The sequence below is a fragment of the Pseudophryne corroboree genome, chromosome 1 (genome assembly GCF_028390025.1).
Source record: "Pseudophryne corroboree isolate aPseCor3 chromosome 1, aPseCor3.hap2, whole genome shotgun sequence".
In the NCBI taxonomy this organism is placed as follows: domain Eukaryota; kingdom Metazoa; phylum Chordata; class Amphibia; order Anura; family Myobatrachidae; genus Pseudophryne; species Pseudophryne corroboree.
Genome location: NC_086444.1, coordinates 1,129,038,350 through 1,129,061,191, shown reverse-complemented (window position 1 = coordinate 1,129,061,191; position 22,842 = coordinate 1,129,038,350). Strand labels below are relative to the sequence as shown.

General features: G+C 46.7%; 1 protein-coding gene across 2 annotated transcripts in view; it reads left to right on the top strand.

The window, feature by feature from the left end:
* Positions 1–22,842, top strand: part of STX18 (syntaxin 18) — a 308,804-nt gene that overhangs the window by 221,699 nt on the left and 64,263 nt on the right. For both annotated transcript variants that reach the window (XM_063923349.1, XM_063923359.1), the window contains exons 4-5: positions 6,610–6,687; positions 6,783–6,849. In XM_063923349.1, the coding sequence (XP_063779419.1) occupies positions 6,610–6,687; positions 6,783–6,849 (145 nt within the window). The remainder of the gene's footprint in view (positions 1–6,609; positions 6,688–6,782; positions 6,850–22,842) is intronic.

Below are 22,842 nucleotides of genomic sequence, written 5' to 3'. Positions count from 1 at the left end.
TCGGTTGACGACATGAGACGGCCGACAAACAATTAGTACGGTCCAGACGTCTCAAAAACACCGTCAAGGGTTTTAAAACGCCCGTTTACTTTAGTCGGTCGACACAGACACAGACAGGGACACTGAATCCAGTGTCGACGGTGAATAAACAAACGTATTCCTTATTAGGGCCACACGTTAAAGGCAATGAAGGAGGTGTTACGTATTTCTGATACTACAAGTACCACAAAAGAGGGTATTATGTGGGATGTGAAAAAACTACCATAGTTTTTCCTGAATCAGATAAATTAAATAAAGTGTGTGATGATGCGTGGGTTCCCCCCGATAGAAAATTATGGGCGGTATACCCTTTCCCGCCAGAAGTTAGGGCGCGTTGGGAAACACCCCTTAAGGTGGATAAGGCGCTCACACGCTTATCAAAACAAGTGGCGGTACCGTCTATAGATAGGGCCGTCCTCAAGGACCAGCTGACAAGGCTGGAAAATATAATAAAAAGTATATACACACATACTGGTGTTATACTGCGGCCAGCGATCGCCTCAGCCTGGATGTGCAGAGCTAGGGTGGCTTGGTCGGATTCCCTGACTAAAAATATTGATACCCTTGACAGGGACAGTATTTTATTGACTATAGAGCATTTCTATATATGCGAGATGCACAGAGGGATATTTGCACTCTGGCATCATGAATAAACGCGATGTCCATAACTGCCAGAAGATGTTATGGACACGACAGTGGTCAGGTGATGCAGATTCCAAACGGCACAGTATGGCCGTATAAAGGAAGAGGACTTGTTTGGGGTCGGTCCATCGGACCTGGTGGTCACGGCAACTGCTGGAAAATCCACCGTTTTTTACCCTAAGTCACATCTCTGCAGAAAAAGACACCGTCTTTTCAGCCTCAGTCCTCTCGTCCCTATAAGATCATATCTGCCCAGGGATAGAGGAAAGGGAAGAAGACTGCAGCAGGCAGCCTATTTCCAGGAACAGAAGCGTTTCACCGCGTCTGACAAGTTCTCAGCATGGCGCTGAGACCGTACAGGACCCCTGGATCCTACAAGTAGTATCCCGGGGGTACAGATGGGAATGTCGAGACGTTTCCCCTTCGCAGGCTCCTGAAGTCTGCTTTACCAAGTCTCCCTCCGACAAGGAGGTAGTATGGGAAAAAATTCACAAGCTGTATTCCCAGCAGGTGACAATTAAATTACCCCTCCTACTACAGAAAAGGGGTATTATTCCACACTATATTGTGGTACTGAAGCCAGAAGGCTAGGTGAGACTTATTCTAAAAAATTTTTTTTTTGAACACTTACAAAGGTTCAAATTAAGATGAAGTCACTCAGAGCAGTGATAACGAACCAGGAAGAAGGGGACTATATAGTGTCCCGGGACATCAGGGATGCTTACCTCTATGTCCCAAATTTGACCTTCTCACTAAGGGTACCTCAGGTTCGTGGTGCAGAACTGTCACTATCAGTTTCAGACGCTGCCGTTTGGATTGTCCACGGCACCCCGGGGTCTTTACCAAGGTAATGGCCGAATTGATGATTCTTCTTCGAAGAAAAGGCGTCTAAATTATCCCTTGGACGAACTCCTGATAGGGGCATAGTCCAGGGAACAGTTGGAGGTCGGAGTAGCACTATCTCGGATACTGCTACAATCAGCACGGGTGGATTCTAAATATTCCAAAATCGCAGCTGATCCCGACGACACGTCTGCTGTGCCTAGGGATGATTCTGGACACAGTCCAGAAAAAGGTGTTTCTCCCGGAAGAGAAAGCCAGGGAGTTATCCGAGCAAGTCAGGAACCTCCTAAAAACAGTGCATCATTGCACAAGGGTCCTGGTAAAAATGGTGGCTTCCTACGAAGCAATTCCATTCGGCAGATTTCACGTAAGAACTTTTCAGTGGGATCTGCTGGACAAATGGTCCGGATCGCATCTTCAGATGCATCAGCGGATAACCCAATATCCAAGGACAAGGGTGTCTCTCCTGTGGTGGTTATAGAGTGCTCATCTTCTAGAGGGCCGCAGTTTCGGCATTCAGGATTGGATGCTGGTAACCACGGAGCCCAGCCTGAGAGGCTGGGGAGCAGTCACACAAGGGAAAAATTTCCAGGGAGTGTGATCAAGTATGGAGACTTTTCTCCACATAAATATACTGGAGCTAAGGGTAAATTTATAATGCTCTAAGCTTAGCAAGACCTCTGCTTCAAGGTCAGCCGGTATTGATCCAGTGGGAAAAACATCACGGCAGTCGCCCACGTAAACAGACAGGGCGACACAAGAAGCAGGAGGGCAATGGCAGAAACTGCAAGGACTTTTCGCTGGGCGGAAAATCATGTGATAACACTGTCAGCAGTTTTTCATCCCGGGAATGGAAACTGGGAAGCAGACTTCCTCAGCACGACCTCCACCCGGGAGAGTGGAAACTTCATTGAGAAGTTTTTTCCACATGATTGTAAACCGTTGGGAAATACCAAAGGTGGACATGATGGCGTCCCGTCTGAACAAAAAACGGGACAGGTATTGCGCCAGGTCAAGAGACCCTCAGGCAATAGATGTGGACGTTCTGGTAACACCGTGGGTGTACCAGTCGGTGTATGTGTTCCCTCCTCTGCTTCTCATACCTAAGGTGCTGAGAATTATAAGACGTAGAGGAGTAAGAACTATACTCATGACTCCGGATTGGCCAAGGAGGACTTGGTACCCGGAACTTCAAGAGATGCTTACAGAGGTCTTATGGCCTCTGCCGCTAAGAAGGGACTTGCTTCAGCAAGTACCATGTCTGTTCCAAGACTTACCGCAGCTGCGTTTGTCGGCATGGAGATGGAAAGCCGGATCCTAAGGGAAAAAAGGCATTCCGGAAGAGGTCATTCCTACCCTGGTCAAAGCCAGAAAGGAGGTGACCGCACAACATTATCACCACGTGTGGCGAAAATATGTTGCGTGGTGTGAGGCCAGGAAGGCCCCACAAAGAAATTTCAACTCGGTCGTTTCCTGCATTTCCTGCAAACAGGAGTGTCTATGGGCCTAAAATTGGGGTCCATTAAGGTTCAAATTCGGCCCTGTAAATTTTCTTCCAGAAAGAATTGGCTTCAGTTCCTGAAGTCCAGAAGTTTGTCAAGGGAGTATTGCATATACAAAACCCTTTTTTGTGCCTCCAGTGGCACTGTGGGATCTCAACGTAGTTCTGGGATTCCTCAAATCACATTGGTTTAAAACCAGTCAAATATGTGGATTTGAAGCATCTCACATAAAAAGTGACCATGCTCTTGGCCCTGGCCTGGACCAGGCGAGTGTCAAATTGGTGGTTTTTTCTCAAAAAAGCCCATATCTGTTTGTCCATTCGGACAGGGCAGAGCTGCGGACTCGTCCCCAGTTCTCTCCCTAAGGTGGTGTCAGTGTTTTCACCTGAACCAGCTTATTGTGGTGCCTTGCACCTACTAGGGACTTGGAGGACTCCAAGTTGCTAGAAGTTGTCAGGGCCCTGAAAATATGTTCCAGGACAGCTGGAGTCAGAAAATCTGACTCGCTGTTTATACTGTATGCACCCAACAAGTTGGGTGCGCCTGCTTCTAAGCAGTCGATTGCTCGTTGGATTTGTAACACAATTCAACTTGCACATTCTGAGGCAGGCCTGCCACAGTCTAAATCGGTTAAGGCCCATTCCACAAGGAAGGTGGGCTCATCTTGGGCGGCTGCCCGAGAGGTCTCGGCATTACAACTCTGCCGAGCAGCTACGTGGTCAGGGGAGAACACGTTTGTAAATTTCTACAAATTTGATATCCTGGCAAAAGAGGACCTGGAGTTCTCTCATTCGGTGCTGCAGAGTCATCCGCACTCTCCCGCCCGTTTGGGAGCTTTGGTATAATCCCCATGGTCCTTTCAGGAACCCCAGCATCCACTAGGACGATAGAGAAAATAAGAATTTACTTACCGATAATTCTATTTCTCGGAGTCCGTAGTGGATGCTGGGCGCCCATCCCAAGTGCGGATTATCTGCAATACTTGTACATAGTTACAAAAATCGGGTTATTATTGTTGTGAGCCATCTTTTCAGAGGCTCCGCTGTTATCATACTGTTAACTGGATTTAGATCACAAGTTGTACGGTGTGATTGGTGTGGCTGGTATGAGTCTTACCCGGGATTCAAAATTCCTCCCTTATTGTGTACGCTCGTCCGGGCACAGTACCTAACTGGCTTGGAGGAGGGTCATAGGGGGAGGAGCCAGTGCACACCACCTGATCCTAAAGCTTTACTTTTTTGTGCCCTGTCTCCTGCGGAGCCGCTATTCCCCATGGTCCTTTCAGGAACCCCAGCATCCACTACGGACTCCGAGAAATAGAATTATCGGTAAGTAAATTCTTATTTTTGCTTTGCAGCCATCGGCACTGGTTTTGCCCGTCACATTGACCGTAAATTAATTTGATTTGGTAATGGACTACGGACGCCCCTTCTCTCCCCCTGCAAGTGCACTGCGCCACCTCTGAGGTGCCATTTACCCAGTTTGGGAACTGCTGTGCTGGTGTTATATCATATTGGTTACATTTTAGTTATCTCAGATATTTGTATTTTGGCTAGATCCAGGTATTTGATCTATTTTCTTCCTACATTTTACAATGAAGATTTGTACTAAACAATTTAGTAAGGAGGGGAATACCTGTGGCAGGGAGGAAAATTAAAGGAATCCTTTTTAAATGCCGTTTTAGTATATTTTAGCAGTGTTCACTCTAGAGTAAACAGTAGACAGGGTGCCGTCAGGGGAGACCGGGCATCTCTTCGTGTAACCCAAAAAAGGGGTGTAGCCTGCTGGGAAGTGGCGTGGTCTGATATTTGTCACTCTTAGGGGCGTGCCCAGCACTGCCCCCAAGCTCTCCCCTCCCTGTGAATAGATGCAATGTGCTTGCATGGGGGTGCCAGTCAATGTTTGGGGTGCAGTGCGCTGAGGGAACTAATACCGTTCTGCTATTGCCTGCACGTCCCCTGGCTGCAGTGCTGCTGACGGGTGGATGGCAGCGGCGGCCATCTTACAATTACTGGCTGGCAGCTCATGGTCCTGAAAGGAGGCATTTGCCCCATGAGCCATGTGTGCCTCTGCCCCCCCCCCCCCCCCACACACACACACACACATTACATGCTAATTTGCACATCAACAGACAATTTGATGCGTCCATGATTTTTGATAGCGAGAGGATTCATAGCCTATGTTGCTCGGAAGATATCAAGGAAGGTTTAATTGAAAACTCAATCACAATTGGTTAAGCAGTTCTCGGGTTTATCTGTAAAATACATATAAGGAACAATTTTATTAATAATATAGAAGCACAGTGCTACAAATTGCAGCAAAAGCCCTTTTTCTGAAATGTTCGAGATAATAGATAATTGCATTAGATGTTGAAAAGATGCAGAATCCGCTCTAGGAGGATACAGTAGCTGTTTTATTCAAGCATACATGTAAGAGATGTTATCATTGGTTCACGTGGTGTGGTAATACGAATGATGAGGAAACCTTTATGGGCATGTAGCATCCCAGTAGAAGTAAGCATACGTGTGAGCACTTACATTCATCCTTCCGGCACAGGGTGACCAGATACCGTTAACCTACATGTTCCCATAGGAACATTTGTGACACCAAGCATACTGTACTAGAAGAGATTTCATGTCCGGCTTTTGTTTTTCATCCATCCATCTGTGCGGAATACCCAGAGCAGGACTTTTCCATAATTTACAAGAAGTATGGACAATAGGGGTCATTCCGAGTTGTTCGCACGCTGCCGATTTTCTCAGGTAAAAAAACAACAAAACTTTGTATGCACCACAATGCGCACGCGCGTAGTACGGGTACAAACGGCATCGTTGCTGTGCAATGCTTCTAGCGACGATTCCATTCGTACAGCCGATCGCAAGGAGATTGACAGGAAGAGGGCGTTTATGGGTGTCAACTGACCGTTTTCTGGGAGTGGTAGGAAAAACGCAGGTGTGACCAGGCGTTTGCAGGGCGGGTATCTGACGTCAATTCCCGGACTTCCATCGCTAGGATCATCGCACAGGATAAGTAACTACAGGGCTGGTCTTGTTTTGCACACAATGTTTTTGTACCGCTCGGCTGCACAGGCGATCGCACACTTGCAAAGCGAAAATACACTCCCCCGTGGGCGGCGACTATGCGTTTGCACGGCTGCTAAAAGTAGCTAGCGAGTGATCAACTCTGAATGAGGGCCAATATCAGGAGGAATACTCAAGAATTGTTCGTGTGTGGAGAAACGTTTTTTTATGGTGCAAAGTACCAACAGTTGAGCGCTTGATTCATATTGTGAATTATAATTATATCAGGGTCTGATGACACCCTGTTTGTGAATTTATAGCTGCTCCATTTTTTGCGGAACGAGAGAAATATTGTCTTTTTTAATATTTATAATACCCTAGGGAATATACAGGCTGTGTATGTTCATGAATATTGATAGCGTATTGATTCTTCCCGCTGTGTGCAGGTGATATGTGAGCTTCAAATCATAAATATTCCGTAACATGTTTTGTGTGGTCAGGAAAGACAGTCCCTTAGAATTGTCCAATCTAGTAAACACATTTTGTTTTATCTTTTGGCACAGCATGTAAGGAGACCATTTCTTCTCAAGTAAAAGAACACAGGCTTGCCGTTTTGGATTTCATTGCAGAATATTTAAAAAGTAGGTTCTGAGAATATCTGTCCTGCAGTAATTACACCAATAATTATAGCTGCTAATGTGACCGTGTGACTCTACTGTTTCCTTTTTCCGTGCAGGAGTGTGTAAGATTTACTCCGAGCAGCGTGCCATTAGGGTTAAACGTGTCGTTGACAAGAAAAGATTGTGAGTATTGAATATGAAGGCATTTATAGATGAATTTATAATCATTAAAGCTTTTCAGTTGAATACTCGAATTCCAGAGCTCTTAAGAGCCAGCGCCATTGTCTGTATCAATTGGGTTTAACCAAGGGAGCCTATGTTAGGCAGGCACCAGACATATAGTTTGATGTGGACAAACACCAGGCCATGTCTATACAGTCCCCTGCCGCCCCCTTACTTTTACACCGTCACCCACAGCACCCTTTATATATGCCTCAAACACCACTAGACAAGTCCTCTCCGCACACTCCTACAGTATAAAATATACATGCAACATAGACTTTAATATTCAAGAGACTAACACCAAACAAAACCCGGCCTTCCTTCAGACTGCGGATCTGCTCCACTGATCCGGGCAGACCATTGCCATTTCTCACTACAAGTGCTTACCTTACACTCACACCACTCTGCTTTTCTAATAAAAACTGTACTCTCCTGTCTGATATCAGCCAACCCAACCAATGCGTCCTCAGATACACTGATCACCCCATGTTTCTTTTCTGCCTCCGCTCAGCCTCAGAACACTGCTCACCCCCACTATACACTTGGTACTTCCTGATTGGTTGTCTTCTGTCCCTCCCCCTGTAGACATATTTTCTTTTCTCTGCAATTCGCTGCTCAGCCCTTAATTCTAAGGGGATGCAATCAATTTGCTGGCTGTTGGTATCGAGATGCCTACTTTTAGCCCCCTGCTTTACTTGTAGCATGTCCACTGTTCTTCTGCTTGTATTACCACTTTTCTTCTGTTCTTATCCACCATACCTCTTTTATGATCTGTTTCATCTCCCACTACTTTTTCTCAACCACTTCTACACTCTACCACCAAGTCGGTATCCAGTTGCCGGCGTTAACTTACCGCACAGCAAAAATGGGTTAAACTAGCCCGATAGGCACCCGAAGCATAATTCCTGATAAGTGCTGCGTATCAGGGCTGATTGGATAACCCTGGCTGAATCAGCTGTGGTAAATTACCGCAACGTGGATACCGGTATATTATGTATGCTTTAAATAACCTCTACATCCTCTGGACACTGATCCATCACCCTCTCCTCTGGTTACGGTTACCTAACTGGCCAGCTGCCCACATTCCTCCCTTAGTATAACAAATAGGGCCCACTAATTTCTTTAATTCCAAAACATTTTTATTTTTTTTTCAATTTATGGCTAGAATGCCTTAGGATTTTGTTGGTAATAGAAATCAAATCAACTTCTCATCAAGTCCTGTTTCTCTGACGTCCTAGTGGATGCTGGGAACTCCGTAAGGACCATGGGGAATAGCGGGCTCCGAAGGAGACTGGGCACTCTAAGAAAGAATTAGGACTACCTGGTGTGCACTGGCTCCTCCCTCTATGCCCCTCCTCCAGACCTCAGTTAGAATCTGTGCCCGGCTCGAGCTGGTTGCACACTAGGGGCTCTCCTGAGCTTCTAGTAAAGAAAGTATTTATTAGGTTTTTTATTTTCAGTGAGATCTGCTGGCAACAGACTCACTGCAACGAGGGACTTAGGGGAGAGAAGCGAACCTACCTGCTTGCAGCTAGCTTGGGCTTCTAGGCTACTGGACACCATTAGCTCCAGAGGGATCGAACACAGGCCCAGCCTCGGCCGTCCGGTCCCTGAGCCGCACCGCCGTCCCCCTTGCAGAGCCAGAAGCATGAAGATCTTCACGGAAATCGGCGGCTGAAGACTCCGGTCTTCATTAAGGTAGCGCACAGCACTGCAGCTGTGCGCCATTGCTCCCTGTGCACACCACATACTCCGGTCACTGATGGGTGCAGGGCGCTGGGGGGGGGCGCCCTGGGCAGCAATTAGAGTACCTTAAAGTGGCTAATCACACATAATATAGCCTAAGAAGCTATATATGTGTAAAATACCCCTGCCACATTATTATTATTATAAAAGCGGGAGAAGTCCGCCGAAAAAGGGGCGGGGCTATCTCCCTCAGCACACTGGCGCCATTTCCTCTCACAGCTCCGCTGGAAGGACGCTCCCCAGGCTCTCCCCTGCAGTTTCCAGGCTCAATAGGGTAAAAAAGAGAGGGGGGGCAAATACTATATATATAGCGGCTATAGGGTTAATTTACTTGTGTAGTATAACTCCCTGCATTATATAGCGCTGTGGTGTGTGCTGGCATACTCTCTCTCTGTCTCCCCAAAGGACTTTGTGGGGTCCTGTCCTCAGTCAGAGCATTCCCTGTGTGTGTGCGGTGTGTCGGTACGGCTGTGTCGACATGTTTGATGAGGAGGCTTATGTGGAGGCGGAGCAGGTGCCGATAAATGTGATGTCACCCCCTGCGGGGTCGACACCTGAGTGGATGGATATGTGGAAGGAATTACGCGACAGTGTCAACTCCTTACATAAAAGGTTTGACGACATAGCAGATGTGGGACAGCCGGCTTCTCAGCCCGTGCCTGCCCAGGCGTCTCAAAAGCCATCAGGGGCTCAAAAACGCCCACTACCTCAGATGGCTGACACAGATGTCGACACGGATACTGACTCCAGTGTCGACGACGAGGAGACTAGTGTACATTCCAACAGAGCCACCCGTTACATGATTACGGCAATGAAAAATGTGTTGCACATTTCTGACATTAACCCAGGTACCACAAAAAAGGGTATTATGTTTGGGGAGAAAAAGCAACCAGTGGTTTTTCCCCCATCTGATGAGTTGAATGAAGTGTGTGAAGAAGCGTGGGCTTCCCCCGATAAGAAATTGGTGATTTCTAAAAAGTTGCTAATGGCGTACCCTTTCCCGCCAGAGGACAGGATACGTTGGGAGACATCCCCTAGGGTGGATAAAGCGCTCACACGCTTGTCAAAGAAGGTGGCACTACCGTCTCAGGATACGACCGCCTTAAAGGAGCCTGCGGATAGAAAGCAGGAGGCTATCCTGAAGTCTGTATATACACACTCCGGTATTATACTGAGACCGGCTATTGCTTCAGCATGGATGTGCAGTGCTGCTGCTGCGTGGTCAGATTCCCTGTCTGATAACATTGATACCCTCGACAGGGACACTATATTGCTAACCATAGAGCATATTAAAGACGCAGTCTTATACATGAGAGATGCACAGAGGGATATTTGCCGGCTGGCATCTAGAATAAATGCAATGTCCATTTCTGCCAGGAGAGGATTGTGGACTCGGCAGTGGACAGGTGATGCAGATTCCCTAAAGGCACATGGAGGTTTTGCCTTACAAAGGTGAGGAATTGTTTGGGGACGGTCTCTCGGACCTCGTTTCCACAGCAACAGCTGGGAAGTCGACTTTTTGCCCCATGTTCCCTCACAGCCAAAGAAAGCACCGTATTATCAGGTACAGTCCTTTCGGCCCCAGAAAGGCAAGCGGGTTAAAGGCGCGTCCTTTCTGCCCAGAGGCAGAGGTAGAGGGAAAAAGCTGCACCATACAGCCACTTCCCAAGAACAAAAGTCCTCCCCCGCTTCCTCTAAGTCCACCGCATGACGCTGGGGCTCCACAGGCGGAGCCAGGTGCGGTGGGGGCCCGTCTCCAGAACTTCAGCGACCAGTGGGCTCGCTCACGGGTGGATCCCTGGATTCTACAAGTGGTATCTCAGGGGTACAAGCTGGAATTCGAGACGTCTCCCCCTCGCCGTTTCCTCAAATCAGCCTTGCCAACAGCTCCCCCAGACAGGGAGGCAGTGCTGGAGGCGATTCACAAGCTGTATTCTCAGCAGGTGATAATCAAGGTACCCCTCTTTCAACAAGGACGGGGTTACTATTCCACAATGTTTGTGGTACCGAAACCGGACGGTTCGGTGAGACCCATTTTAAATTTGAAATCCTTGAACACTTATATAAGAAGGTTCAAGTTCAAAATGGAATCGCTCAGGGCGGTTATTGCAAGCCTGGACGAAGGGGATTACATGGTATCACTGGACATCAAGGATGCTTACCTGCATGTCCCCATTTACCCTCCTCACCAGGAGTACCTCAGATTTGTGGTACAGGACTGTCATTACCAATTCCAGACGTTGCCGTTTGGTCTGTCCACGGCACCGAGGGTATTTACCAAGGTAATGGCCAAAAAGGATGATACTCCTTCGGAAAAAGGGAGTTTTAATTATCCCGTACTTGGACGATCTCCTTATAAAGGCGAGGTCCAGGGAGCAGTTGTTGGTCGGCGTAGCACTATCTCGGGAAGTGCTACAACAGCACGGCTGGATTCTGAATATTCCAAAGTCGCAGCTGGTTCCTACAATGCACCTACTGTTCCTGGGGATGGTTCTGGACACAGACCAGAAAAAAGTGTTTCTCCCGGAGGAGAAAGCCAAGGAGTTGTCATCTCTAGTCAGAGACCTCCTGAAACCAAAACAGGTGTCGGTGCATCACTGCACGCGAGTCCTGGGAAAGATGGTAGCTTCCTACGAAGCAATTCCATTTGGCAGGTTCCATGCAAGGATCTTTCAGTGGGATCTGTTGGACAAGTGGTCCGGATCGCATCTTCAGATGCATCGGCTGATAACCCTGTCTCCAAGGACCAGGGTGTCTCTGCTGTGGTGGCTGCAGAGTGCTCATCTTCTAGAGGGCCGCAGATTTGGCATACAGGACTGGGTCCTGGTGACCACGGATGCCAGCCTTCGAGGCTGGGGGGCAGTCACCCAGGGAAGAAACTTCCAAGGACTATGGTCAAGCCAGGAGACTTCCCTACACATAAATATTCTAGAACTAAGGGCCATTTACAATGCCCTAAGTCAGGCAAGACCCCTGCTTCCAACACCTGCCGGTGCTGATCCAGTCAGACAACATCACGGCGGTAGCCCATGTAAACCGACAGGGCGGCACAAGAAGCAGGTTTACGATGGCAGAAGCCACAAGGATTCTCCGATGGGCGGAAAATCACGTGATAGCACTGTCAGCAGTGTTCATTACGGGAGTGGACAACTGGGAAGCAGACTTCCTCAGCAGACACGATCTCCATCCAGGAGAGTGGGGACTTCATCAAGTAGTTTTTGCAGAGATAACAAGTCTTTGGCGACTTCCTCAAATAGACATGATGGCGTCACGCCTCAACAAGAAGCTTCTGAGGTATTGTGCCAGGTCAAGGGACCCTCAGGCAGTAGTGGTAGACGCCCTGGTGACACTATGGGTGTTTCAGTCGGTCTATGTGTTCCCTCCTCTTCCTCTCATCTCAAAAATATTGAGAATCAGAAGATGAAAAAGAGCGCAGACAATACTCATTGTTCCAGATTGGCCTCGAAGGGCCTGGTATTCAGATCTTCAGGAGATGCTCACAGAAGATCCATGGCCTCTTCCTCTCAGGGAGGACCTGTTGCAGCAGGGGCCCTGCGTGTTCCAAGATTTACTGCGGTTACGTTTGACGGCATGGCGGTTGAACACCGAATCCTAGCTGGGAAAGGTATTCCGGAGGAAGTCATCCCTACTCTGATAAAGGCTAGGAAGGAGGTGATGGCAAAACATTATCACCGTATCTGGAGGAAGTATGTATCTTGGTGTGAAGCCAAGAATGTTCCTACGGAAGATTTCCACTTGGGCCGTTTTCTCCACTTTCTACAGACAGGAGTGGATATGGGCCTGAAGTTAGTCTCCATTAAGGTACAGATTTCGGCCCTATCTATATTCTTTCAGAAGGAATTGTCTTCTCTCCCAGAAGTCCAGACTTTTGTAAAGGGAGTGCTGCACATCCAGCCTCCTTTTGTGCCCCCAGTGGCACCGTGGGACCTTAACGTGGTGTTACCGTTCCTTAGCTCTCACTGGGAGCGTGGGGACTTCATCCAGAAGTCTTCAAAATGATTGTAAACCGTTGGGAAAGGCCACAGGTGGACATGATGGCGTCCCGCCTCAACAAAAAACTAAAAAGATATTGCGCCAGGTCAAGGGACCCTCAGGCGATAGCTGTGGACGCTCTAGTGACACCGTGGGTGTACCAGTCGGTTTATGTGTTCCCTCCTCTTCCTCTCATACCCAAGGTACTGAGAATATTAAGGAGAGGAGTAAGAACTATACTCGTGGTTCCGGATTGGCCAAGAAGAGCTTGGTACCCAGAACTTCAAGAAATGATCTCAGAGGACCCATGGCCTCTGCGGCTCAGACAGGACCTGCTGCAGCAGGGGCCCTGTCTGTTCCAAGACTCACCGCGGCTGCGTTTGACTGCATGGCGGTTGAACACCGGATCCTAAAAGAAAAGGGCATTCCGGAGGAAGTAATTCCTACACTGATTAAAGCTAGGAAAGATGTGACCGCAAAACATTATCACCGCATATGGCGGAAATATGTTGCTTGGTGTGAGGCCAGGAAGGCCCCAACGGAGGAATTTCAGCTAGGTCGATTTCTGCACTTCCTACAGTCAGGGGTGACTATGGGCCTAAAATTGGGTTCCATTAAGGTCCAGATTTCGGCTCTGTCGATTTTCTTCCAAAAAGAACTGGCTTCACTGCCTGAAGTTCAGACTATTGTAAAGGGAGTGCTGCATATTCAGCCCCCTTTTGTGCCCCCAGTGGCACCTTGGGATCTCAACGTGGTGTTGGATTTCCTAAAGTCGCATTGGTTTGAGCCACTTAAAACCGTGGAGATAAAGTTCCTCACGTGGAAGGTGGTCATGCTGTTGGCCTTGGCGTCGGCCAGGCGTGTATCAGAATTGGCGGCTTTGTCATGTAAAAGCCCTTATCTGATTTTTTCATATGGATAGGGCGGAATTGAGGACTCGTTCCCAATTCCTTCCTAAGGTGGTATCAGCTTTTCATGTGAACCAACCTATTGTGGTGCCTGCGGCTACTTGGGACTTGGAGGATTCCAAGTTGCTGGACGTAGTCAGGGCCCTGAAAATATATGTTTCCAGGACGGCTAGAGTCAGAAAAACTGACTCGCTATTTATCCTGTATGCACCCAACAAGCTGGGTGCTTCTGCTTCAAAGCAGACTATTGCTCGCTGGATTTGTAGCACGATTCAACTTGCACATTCGGCGGCTGGACTGCCGCATCCTAAATCTGTAAAAGCCCCTTCCACGAGGAAGGTGGGCTCTTCTTGGGCGGCTGCCCGAGGGGTCTCGGCTTTACAACTTTGCCGAGCTGCTACTTGGTCGGGTTCAAACACGTTTGCAAAATTCTACAAGTTTGATACCCTGGCTGAGGAGGACCTTGCCTTTGCTCATTCGGTGCTGCAGAGTCATCCGCACTTTCCCGCCCGTTTGGGAGCTTTGGTATAATCCCCATGGTCCTTACGGAGTTCCCAGCATCCACTAGGACGTCAGAGAAAATAAGAATTTACTCACCAGTAATTCTATTTCTCGTAGTCCGTAGTGGATGCTGGGCGCCCATCCCAAGTGCGGATTGTCTGCAATACTTGTATATAGTTATTGCCTAACTAAAGGGTTATTGTTTGGAGCCATCTATTCGAGCGGCTCAGTTGTTGTTCATACTGTTCACTGGGTATAGTATCACGAGTTGTACGGTGTGATTGGTGTGGCTGGTATGAGTCTGACAATGTTAAATTCCTTTGTCGTATAAACAACCCTTAATGAAGTCTAAGAACACAGTACGCTGTTTACTTAAGAAGTACCGTAAGGGTACGCTAGTTGCGTAACGATCGCTTAGCCGTAGGCGAGACGCTCAAGCGTCACGTTCGCTCACGGCCCAGTGATCACGGGACAGCACGTTATTGGTGATGACTAGAGTAATGATTCGCTATGGCGTAGCGGACGCTCGAGACCACGAGGAGATCACCAGCGGCGCAGACGCTCACAACGCTATACCTTTATGTCTAAACCTATTATTAATGAAATACACAGAATACCTTAATGTGAATACAGGGTGTAAGTGCAACCTTGTGTAACCTGATTAACTACAAAGCTGCTTGAGCGTCACCGACGCTCAAGTGAACACTTAAAACTATAGGAAATACACAGATACTGGTTTAGGGTCCAAAGCCTATTATCTGTATTATAACTATTATACTTGCAAAAAGAATCACAGTACAAATGATACACTACAATATAACAGAGACTTCCTAACCAAATAACTATACAAGAAATACAATACAATACTATGCTGATCTAATACAATACCATACTAGTCAATGGGAGATACGAGAGAAAGAGAAGGGAGAGAGAGAGATAGAGAGAGATAGAGATTGGCTCACAGTAAAACAATATGATTACGGAGAGAAACTTACGCACAAAGGGTATGATCGCATGCGCCTCTGGACATCCAGCTTCCCGATTATCAGCAATGAGAACCGTTTGATGAGAAGTGAAAGCTGGATGCCACAGGCCTGTCTTTTATGCTACTCACACAATGCAATCTAATGGTCCCTACAACCTCATTGTCCATTGGACGCAGGAATTCGGCTTCGCATTATAACAAAAGGTCATAGGGTGATTCATACAGGTGGGCTGTGACGATTTCAAACAGCTCAGGTGGGTGGGAAACTAGGTTTTCCCGCCGCATACCTGAGTATGAGTAAATAATAGTAATGGACATAAACTTCTTATGTCCATAACTATTCGCACGAGCGATTAATACGCTCCAAACCAACACCGGAATATTGCTAATTAAATACTCTTCCGATGGGTACCAAACACTGCTGTATGATTCCTGTTAGACCCTTCGCACAATACAAAGAGGGATTCCTCCATTCAGGGACATTCTATATTAACCAAACTTTCAGAATCTATCAAAGGGACCATGATCTACAAACTACATTAATTGTGGAAATATGTAACGATTGGGTCGCACGCTACGACTACATACTCTTTACCGTAAATACGCATACCGATGCGAGCGGGTGCACGCATCAGCGGGTATGCGCTATCACGGGAAAGCGCACGCATGCGCAGCGCAGACCAGCGTGAGGTGCAAATATGGCAGCGTGTATAGGGATATTTTTCTGACTTTGACAGTCCACCCTTTGGCAGTCAATAATAACTGCCACCTTCTAAAACATTTCAAAAGGAGAAAAATATATGTCAGGGGTTAATTCATTTCCATGGTTGGGTGAGGGAGGAGAGAGGAGTAGGTGTGAAGAGGGTATGACCTAGTGTGATAGCAAAAGCATGTGTGTATGAGTCCATGTTTGGGGGGTCATATATCATCGTGCCGTACGTGTTGTAAATCAAGCTTCGAGGTATTGCGAAGTATACATTTGAATTCCTTCTTATCCCGTGGTACAGGTCTGTGGATGGGCTGTCAAACTTTACCGAGCTCTTTTCGGATTTTGAACAAAATGGGGAGCACATTTTAGTTGATGATACATGAATGGGGGAATATGTGATTGCTGATATCTGTGCCTGTATTCCCTTTACTATGTGTGTTATTACCTGAGGGTTGTAGAGATGAAGATAAAGAACACTTATGGAGAATGCAATGATATTCTATGTCAGGTAAATGTACATCTGTCGTTGAAGTTTTGTTCGGTATCTGTTGAGAGTCGTCTTCTTTGCGCTGTATTGCTCCTTGGGCATGAGCAAATAGCTTCGTCAGTGCCATCAGATTTACAAAAATGTTGGGCTAGCGTGAGTTTAAGAATACTAGGGAAACTGGGGATCCATGGCAAAGTTCATCAAATGTCCATTTCTCAAGTGGTCAAAACTTCATCTTTGGTGCTTGTCTGTTGTCTGTATAGCGTCTCGTCAACTTCCTCGTCCAAGGGGGTCTTTGTATCTTGGAGAAAAGCAGAAAAACAGGTGAAAGAAACGGACCGTATAATCGCATTTTTCATCACATCCTGGTTTCTATCATTGGGTCATAAATCAAATCCAGGTTAATTACAGTTTCCTCACTCCTCAAGCTCATCACTTTTGTACTTTGTTTGCACCTCATTAAAGCCTGCCCGCATCTAAATATCAATCCAATAGATATAACAACACCTAAGATACATAGGAGAAACTTTCCAACATCCATTATGACTCCTTGAGCCCAGTCTCCTAAACCGGAGAACCAATTTCGCGGGTTCAACCATGACACCCAACCAGTCAGCTCATTACCTACAGCAGCAAGGGTGAGATTGTGTTTTTGACGAAATTCCCACTTCAATTGGAGAATATCGTCCATCTTTTGGTCTATGACCTCTACCGGATCCTCGGTACTATTTGTGATATACGTGCAACACTTTATGCCGTACTGTGTTGCCAATGTAACACAATATCCGCCTGTTACTGCTGTAAGATAATTAAGAACCATCCTATGCTGAACTAGTTCTGTTTTATAAGCTTGAAGTTCTCTTCCAGTGTATCTGAACGTGTCATCATACATTTCAGTGATATTATCTAACAAATTGGCGAGTGCGGAAATGTATCTATAATTCATCACTCCTCGAGCGGTGCGAGTGAAATCTAACGCTACCAGAACCTGAATCCCGGTGGATTCATGGATAAGATCAGAGGCCGGATGCTCTAACCTTTCTGACAGTTGTCTTTTAACTCGGTGCTCGTAATGAGTGTGAGTATAAGGAGCTTGGGCACCACGGTGTATGTCCTTCATTTTGTCATGTGTAACAGTCATCACTTCAGGCAATACTTTTCCAATATAACACAATCCTTCAGAGTTTGGGGCAAGCCACTTGTACGCCTTTCTCCCGCATATGAAATATGCATCATCGGGGAGAACATATGGGACAGAGAAGGACATTACCATATTACACACCTTCCAGGTGAACTCTCCTGACCCTAATTCTTCCATCTGCTTAATGCACGTATCGGTTTGTACGATATGTGCACCGTATCCTGGTGATACTTCTCCAACTCTAGTAATCCTATTTCCTAAGGTATATCGATACCGGAAAGATTTTCCTCTACTGGCTATGTGGCGTACAAGCTCTGTATCTGTAGGCATTCTATCTGCTCTGTGTGAAAAGGTCATGGTAAGGTTGCTCCATGACACTTCCCAATTTCCCGGCTTACGGGGATTGGAGATATTAAAACATAAGAGGGACCTATCCACATGGTATTGGTGTAGCTTCAAACTAGGAGGGCTGGAGATGTTAAACCTCCGGTCCACCGGTCTCCCACCACTTAGCTCAAGTACCTCCCCTAACGTTAAAGGAAATGGTACTAGCCCTGATTTGCTATGACCCTGAGGTACTTGAGAGCATACCCAACAATCTGTTTGGTTTAATACGTTACCCACTAAGGAGTGATAGTCACTCAATGGATGCCGGTCCATATGGATATTAAAACTGGATTGGCATTTCTTTATGCACCCATCCTCAATCAAATTGTCACAGAGCCTACAGATACAGTTTTCTTCAGCTAACAATCCATCACAATTTCTTCTATCGGATCGTTTTCTGATACTCGCCTTGGCTTGTTGGTTTGGTTGATCTTGGAAAACTGCGCCTCCATCATCATAATCGGAACCCATTCCAGAACCTCTCTCGACCTCTATGGTACTCTCGCCGGAACAGACTGCTCTGGTCAACATCATGGTTAACATCAAAATCCGGATCACAGTCTCTTGGGGCAAGTCCATCTTTGAGGAGGAAATAGAGAAGAATGAGAAGGGGGAAAAAGAAATTTTTAAGGGAGAGGGGATGGGAAGTGGAGAAAACAATAAAAGGGAGAAGGGAGTCAACAACTGCTTTCGGTCTTCAAGGCTCAGGTGCCGCCTCAGTCCTCCTGGAACAGACACTCCAGTGATACAACCTCTACCGTCTGTTCCTTATCACGGGACTTCTCTGGATCAGCAACCTTTTTGCAGTGGGATGAATGGACCCAAGTCTCTCTCTCAGCAACCTTCAATGCTGTGGTGCTAGTCAATAAGACCTGGTATGGTCCTTCCCATCTATCAATAAGACAACCTGAGCGTAGAAAATTTCGTATCATTACATAATCCCCAGGTTCAATGTCATGACAATTACTATCTGGTAAATCAGGAATCACCAACTTCAGATTATCATTTTGATTCCTCAACTGCTTACTCATGTTAATCAAGTTTTTTACAGTCACTTCATTGTTACATTTCAAATCATCCTGAGGGTTAATCATGACATGCGGTTGTCGACCAAACAGAATTTCAAAAGGGGACAGGTTAAGAGGGGACCTGGGAGTGGTTCTGATGCTATACAAAACAATGGGTAAAGCTTCTGGCCACGTCAATCCTGTCTCTGCCATTACTTTACTCAATTTATTTTTAATAGTGCTGTTCACTCTTTCGACCTTCGCACTCGCCTGTGGACGGTACGGAGTGTGCAGCTTGCTATCAATACCCATTAATTTACACATTCCTTGAAAGACATCACCGGTAAAATGGGTACCCCTATCACTTTCAATGATTCTAGGGATACCATATCTACATACAAATTCCTGCACAATTTTCTTAGCTGTAAACATAGCGGTATTTGTAGCTGCTGGAAATGCTTCGACCCAATTCGAGAAAACATCTATACAAACAAGTACATATTTCAAATTTCGACATGGGGGTAATTGAATGAAGTCAATTTGTATTACCTGGAAAGGGCCGCCGGCAGGTGGGACATGAGATGGTTCTGTAGGTATTGCTTTTCCAATATTCTTTCTCAGACAGGTAAGGCATGACATTGCTCTTTTACCCGCATGAGAGGAGAATCCTGGGGCGCACCAGTATGCTCTTACCAATTTGCACATCCCCTCCTTGCCTAGATGAGTCAGCCCGTGAGCTGCTTCAGCCAGACATGGAAGGTATGTCCTGGGGGCCACTGGTTTACCATGTCCATCCGTCCAGAGCCCTGAGGACTCCTGGCCATATCCCTTTGCCTTCCAGACTGCCTTTTCCTGTGTGGAACACAAATTCTGCATCTCACACAACTTCTGTGTGTTGATGGTATTAAATACCATCAGTTGTGTGGTGTCTGTCTGTATGGGGGTAGCAGCTGCAAGCTTTGCGGCTTCGTCTGCTCGGCTGTTACCAAGGGATACTGGGTCTTGGCTATATGTGTGTGCTTTACATTTGATAACAGCCACTCTGTCGGGTTCCTGTATCGCTGTTAGAAGCCTTTTTATATAAGCTGCATGCGCTATCGGTGTACCAGCTGCCGTCATGAAATTTCTGAGGCGCCATAGGGCTCCGAAATCATGTACTACCCCGAAGGCGTATCTAGAATCGGTGTAGATATTGGCTGACTTACCCTTAGCCAATTCACATGCTCTGGTTAGGGCGACCAGTTCAGCAACCTGGGCTGAGTGAGGTGGACCTAGCGGTTCCGCTTCTATGGTGTCTTGGTCATCTACGACTGCGTATCCAGTACACAAGTCTCCCGAGTCTGACTGTCTGTGACAACTACCGTCCGTGTAGAACGTGAGTTCTGCATCTTCCAGTGGATTGTCACTGATGTCAGGCCTTGCGGTAAAATTTTGGGTCAAATATTCCATACAATCATGTGTATCTTCCTTTGTATTAAATCCTCCTTCCCCATCACTCTCACCTTCCACCCTTTGTGTCTGACCAGGCACACCTGGGAGAAATGTTGCAGGATTTAATGCGCTGCATCTCCTTATGGTGATGTTTACTGGGGCCATTAGTGCCAATTCCCATCTTGTAAACCTCGCTGATGAGACGTGTCTGGTTTGGGCAGAATTCAATAAGGCTGATACCGCATGTGGTGTATGGATTGTGAGGTTGTGGCCTAGCACGACATCTTCGCTTTTTGTCACTAGCAATGCTATCGCCGCAACGCTACGCAAGCATGTGGGGAGGGATCGTGCTACCGTGTCTAGCTGAGCGCTGTAGTATGCAACTGGTCTGCTGGCATCACCGTGTTTTTGGGTTAGTACACCTGCTGCGCAACCAGCACTCTCTGTTCCGTATAGTTCAAAGGGTTTCCCATAGTCTGGCATACCTAGTGCTGGCGCCTGCGTTAGGCACTGTTTGAGTCTCTCAAATGCTGTTTCGGATTCGTCTGTATGCGAGATCCTATCAGGTTTGTTTGAGGAGACCATTTCCTGTAAAGGTAACGCCAATATGGAAAACCCTGGGATCCAATTACGGCAATACCCACACATTCCTAAAAACGTCCTGATCTGTTGCTGGGTTTGTGGCAGTGTCATGTCTCTAATGGCTTGGATTCTATCAGCGGTCAGGTGTCTCAGTCCTTGTGTTAGACAGTGTCCCAAATATTTTACCTTAGCTTGGCATAATTGCAACTTGTCTTTGGAAACCTTATGTCCTGTGTCTGAAAGATGAAACAGGAGCTGTTTCGTATCCTTCAGGGAAGCTTCCAGCGAATCTGAACACAGTAGTAAATCATCTACATACTGTATCAATACTGATCCACTCTCCGGTTGGAAAGACTGTAAACAATCATGCAAAGCCTGAGAAAATATACTTGGACTATCTATGAAACCTTGGGGTAACCGAGTCCACGTGTATTGGACTCCTCTGTATGTGAATGCAAACAAATATTGGCTGTCAGGGTGCAGAGGTACCGAAAAGAATGCGGAGCAGAGGTCAATAACAGTGAAAAATTTGGCAGTGGGAGGAATTTGCATTAGGATGACAGCTGGATTAGGCACTACGGGGAACTGACTCTCAACTATTTTGTTAATCCCCCTTAGATCCTGCACTAGCCTGTAACCCCTCCCCCCACTCTTTTTAACAGGGAAGATGGGACTATTTGCTGTGCTGGACGTTCTTACTAGAATGCCCTGTTGTAGCAAGCGCTCTATTACTGGGAAAACTAACTCCACCTCTGGCTTCAGAGGATACTGTGGGATTTTTGGAGCTATCCTACCATCTTTTACTTGTACAACTACTGGAGCTACGTTTGCCATTAATCCAGTGTCCTGTCCATCTTTTGTCCAAAGTGACTCTGGTATCTGAGATGTCATCTCTTCTATTTGGGATGGATTCCTATTTGTCATAATGGGATGTGACATTAATTTTGATGGGGAGTCTAACATGTCTCGTACTTCCTGAGCGTGATTCTCAGGAATGTCCAAGAATACACCTTCAGGAGTACAATAAATGACGCAACCCATTTTACATAGTAAGTCTCTTCCCAGGAGATTGGTTGGTGCCGATGCAGCTAACAAAAACGAATGCTTGGTATGCAAAGGCCCTATTGTAATCTCGGCTGGTTTGCTAACAGGGTAGTGCTGGACTACTCCTGTTACTCCCATGGCTGGAACTGTCCTACCAGTGGTTCTCATGCCCACTGTCGAATTTATCACTGACTTGGCCGCCCCTGTGTCTACAAGAAAGTTTAAGGTTTTCCCAGCTACATTGATTGCAATCTCTGGTTCACTTCCAAGACTGGCAATCAATTTAACTGGCTGCAGATTACAGGTATGGCCACACCCCTATTGGGTATGCTGACCTCCCTGAATCCCGCTGGCAGCGACTACTTGTGAGGGGGTTAGCTGGGAACTACCAGAGGCATGCCAATCTCTGTTCGGGGGGTATCTTTTTGTTTCCCCTGTATGTGGCTCAAAACTCCGCCTCTGTGGACCCTGCTCCCAATGTCGTGTCGTTGTCTAGGGGGTTGAAAAGATCTTTGTACACTCTTTGTTCTACAGTCTCGTGCATAGTGTCCCTGTTTGTTACAAGAAAAACATGTTATTACACTTGACTTACCCACAGGATTCGGTGGTACATACGCAGGCTGCCTTGTGGTCAGCGCCTGTATACTTACTGACATCAACTTATCACTTTGCGACTCCCTGTGTCTAGTGATGTTTCTGTCGTGATCAATAGCAGCCTCTCTCAATGTGGACACCGACAGACCTCGCCAACATGGTTGCGTGGTCTGAACCCTAGTCTTTAATGTTTCCTTTAAACCATCCATCAGTACAGATACTGCTACTTCTTGGTGGTTTGGGTTGGTCCTAATGTCTTCTATTCCAGTGTACTTTGCCATTTCTAATAGTGCCCGGTGGAAATATTCTGCTGCCGTTTCGGACTCTTTTTGTCTAATGGAAAATATCTTGTTCCATTTAACAACGGCTGGGAAATACTCCTTTAGCTGTAAATTTATCCTTTTTACATTATCTTTGTTGTACACATCTGAAAGTGGTA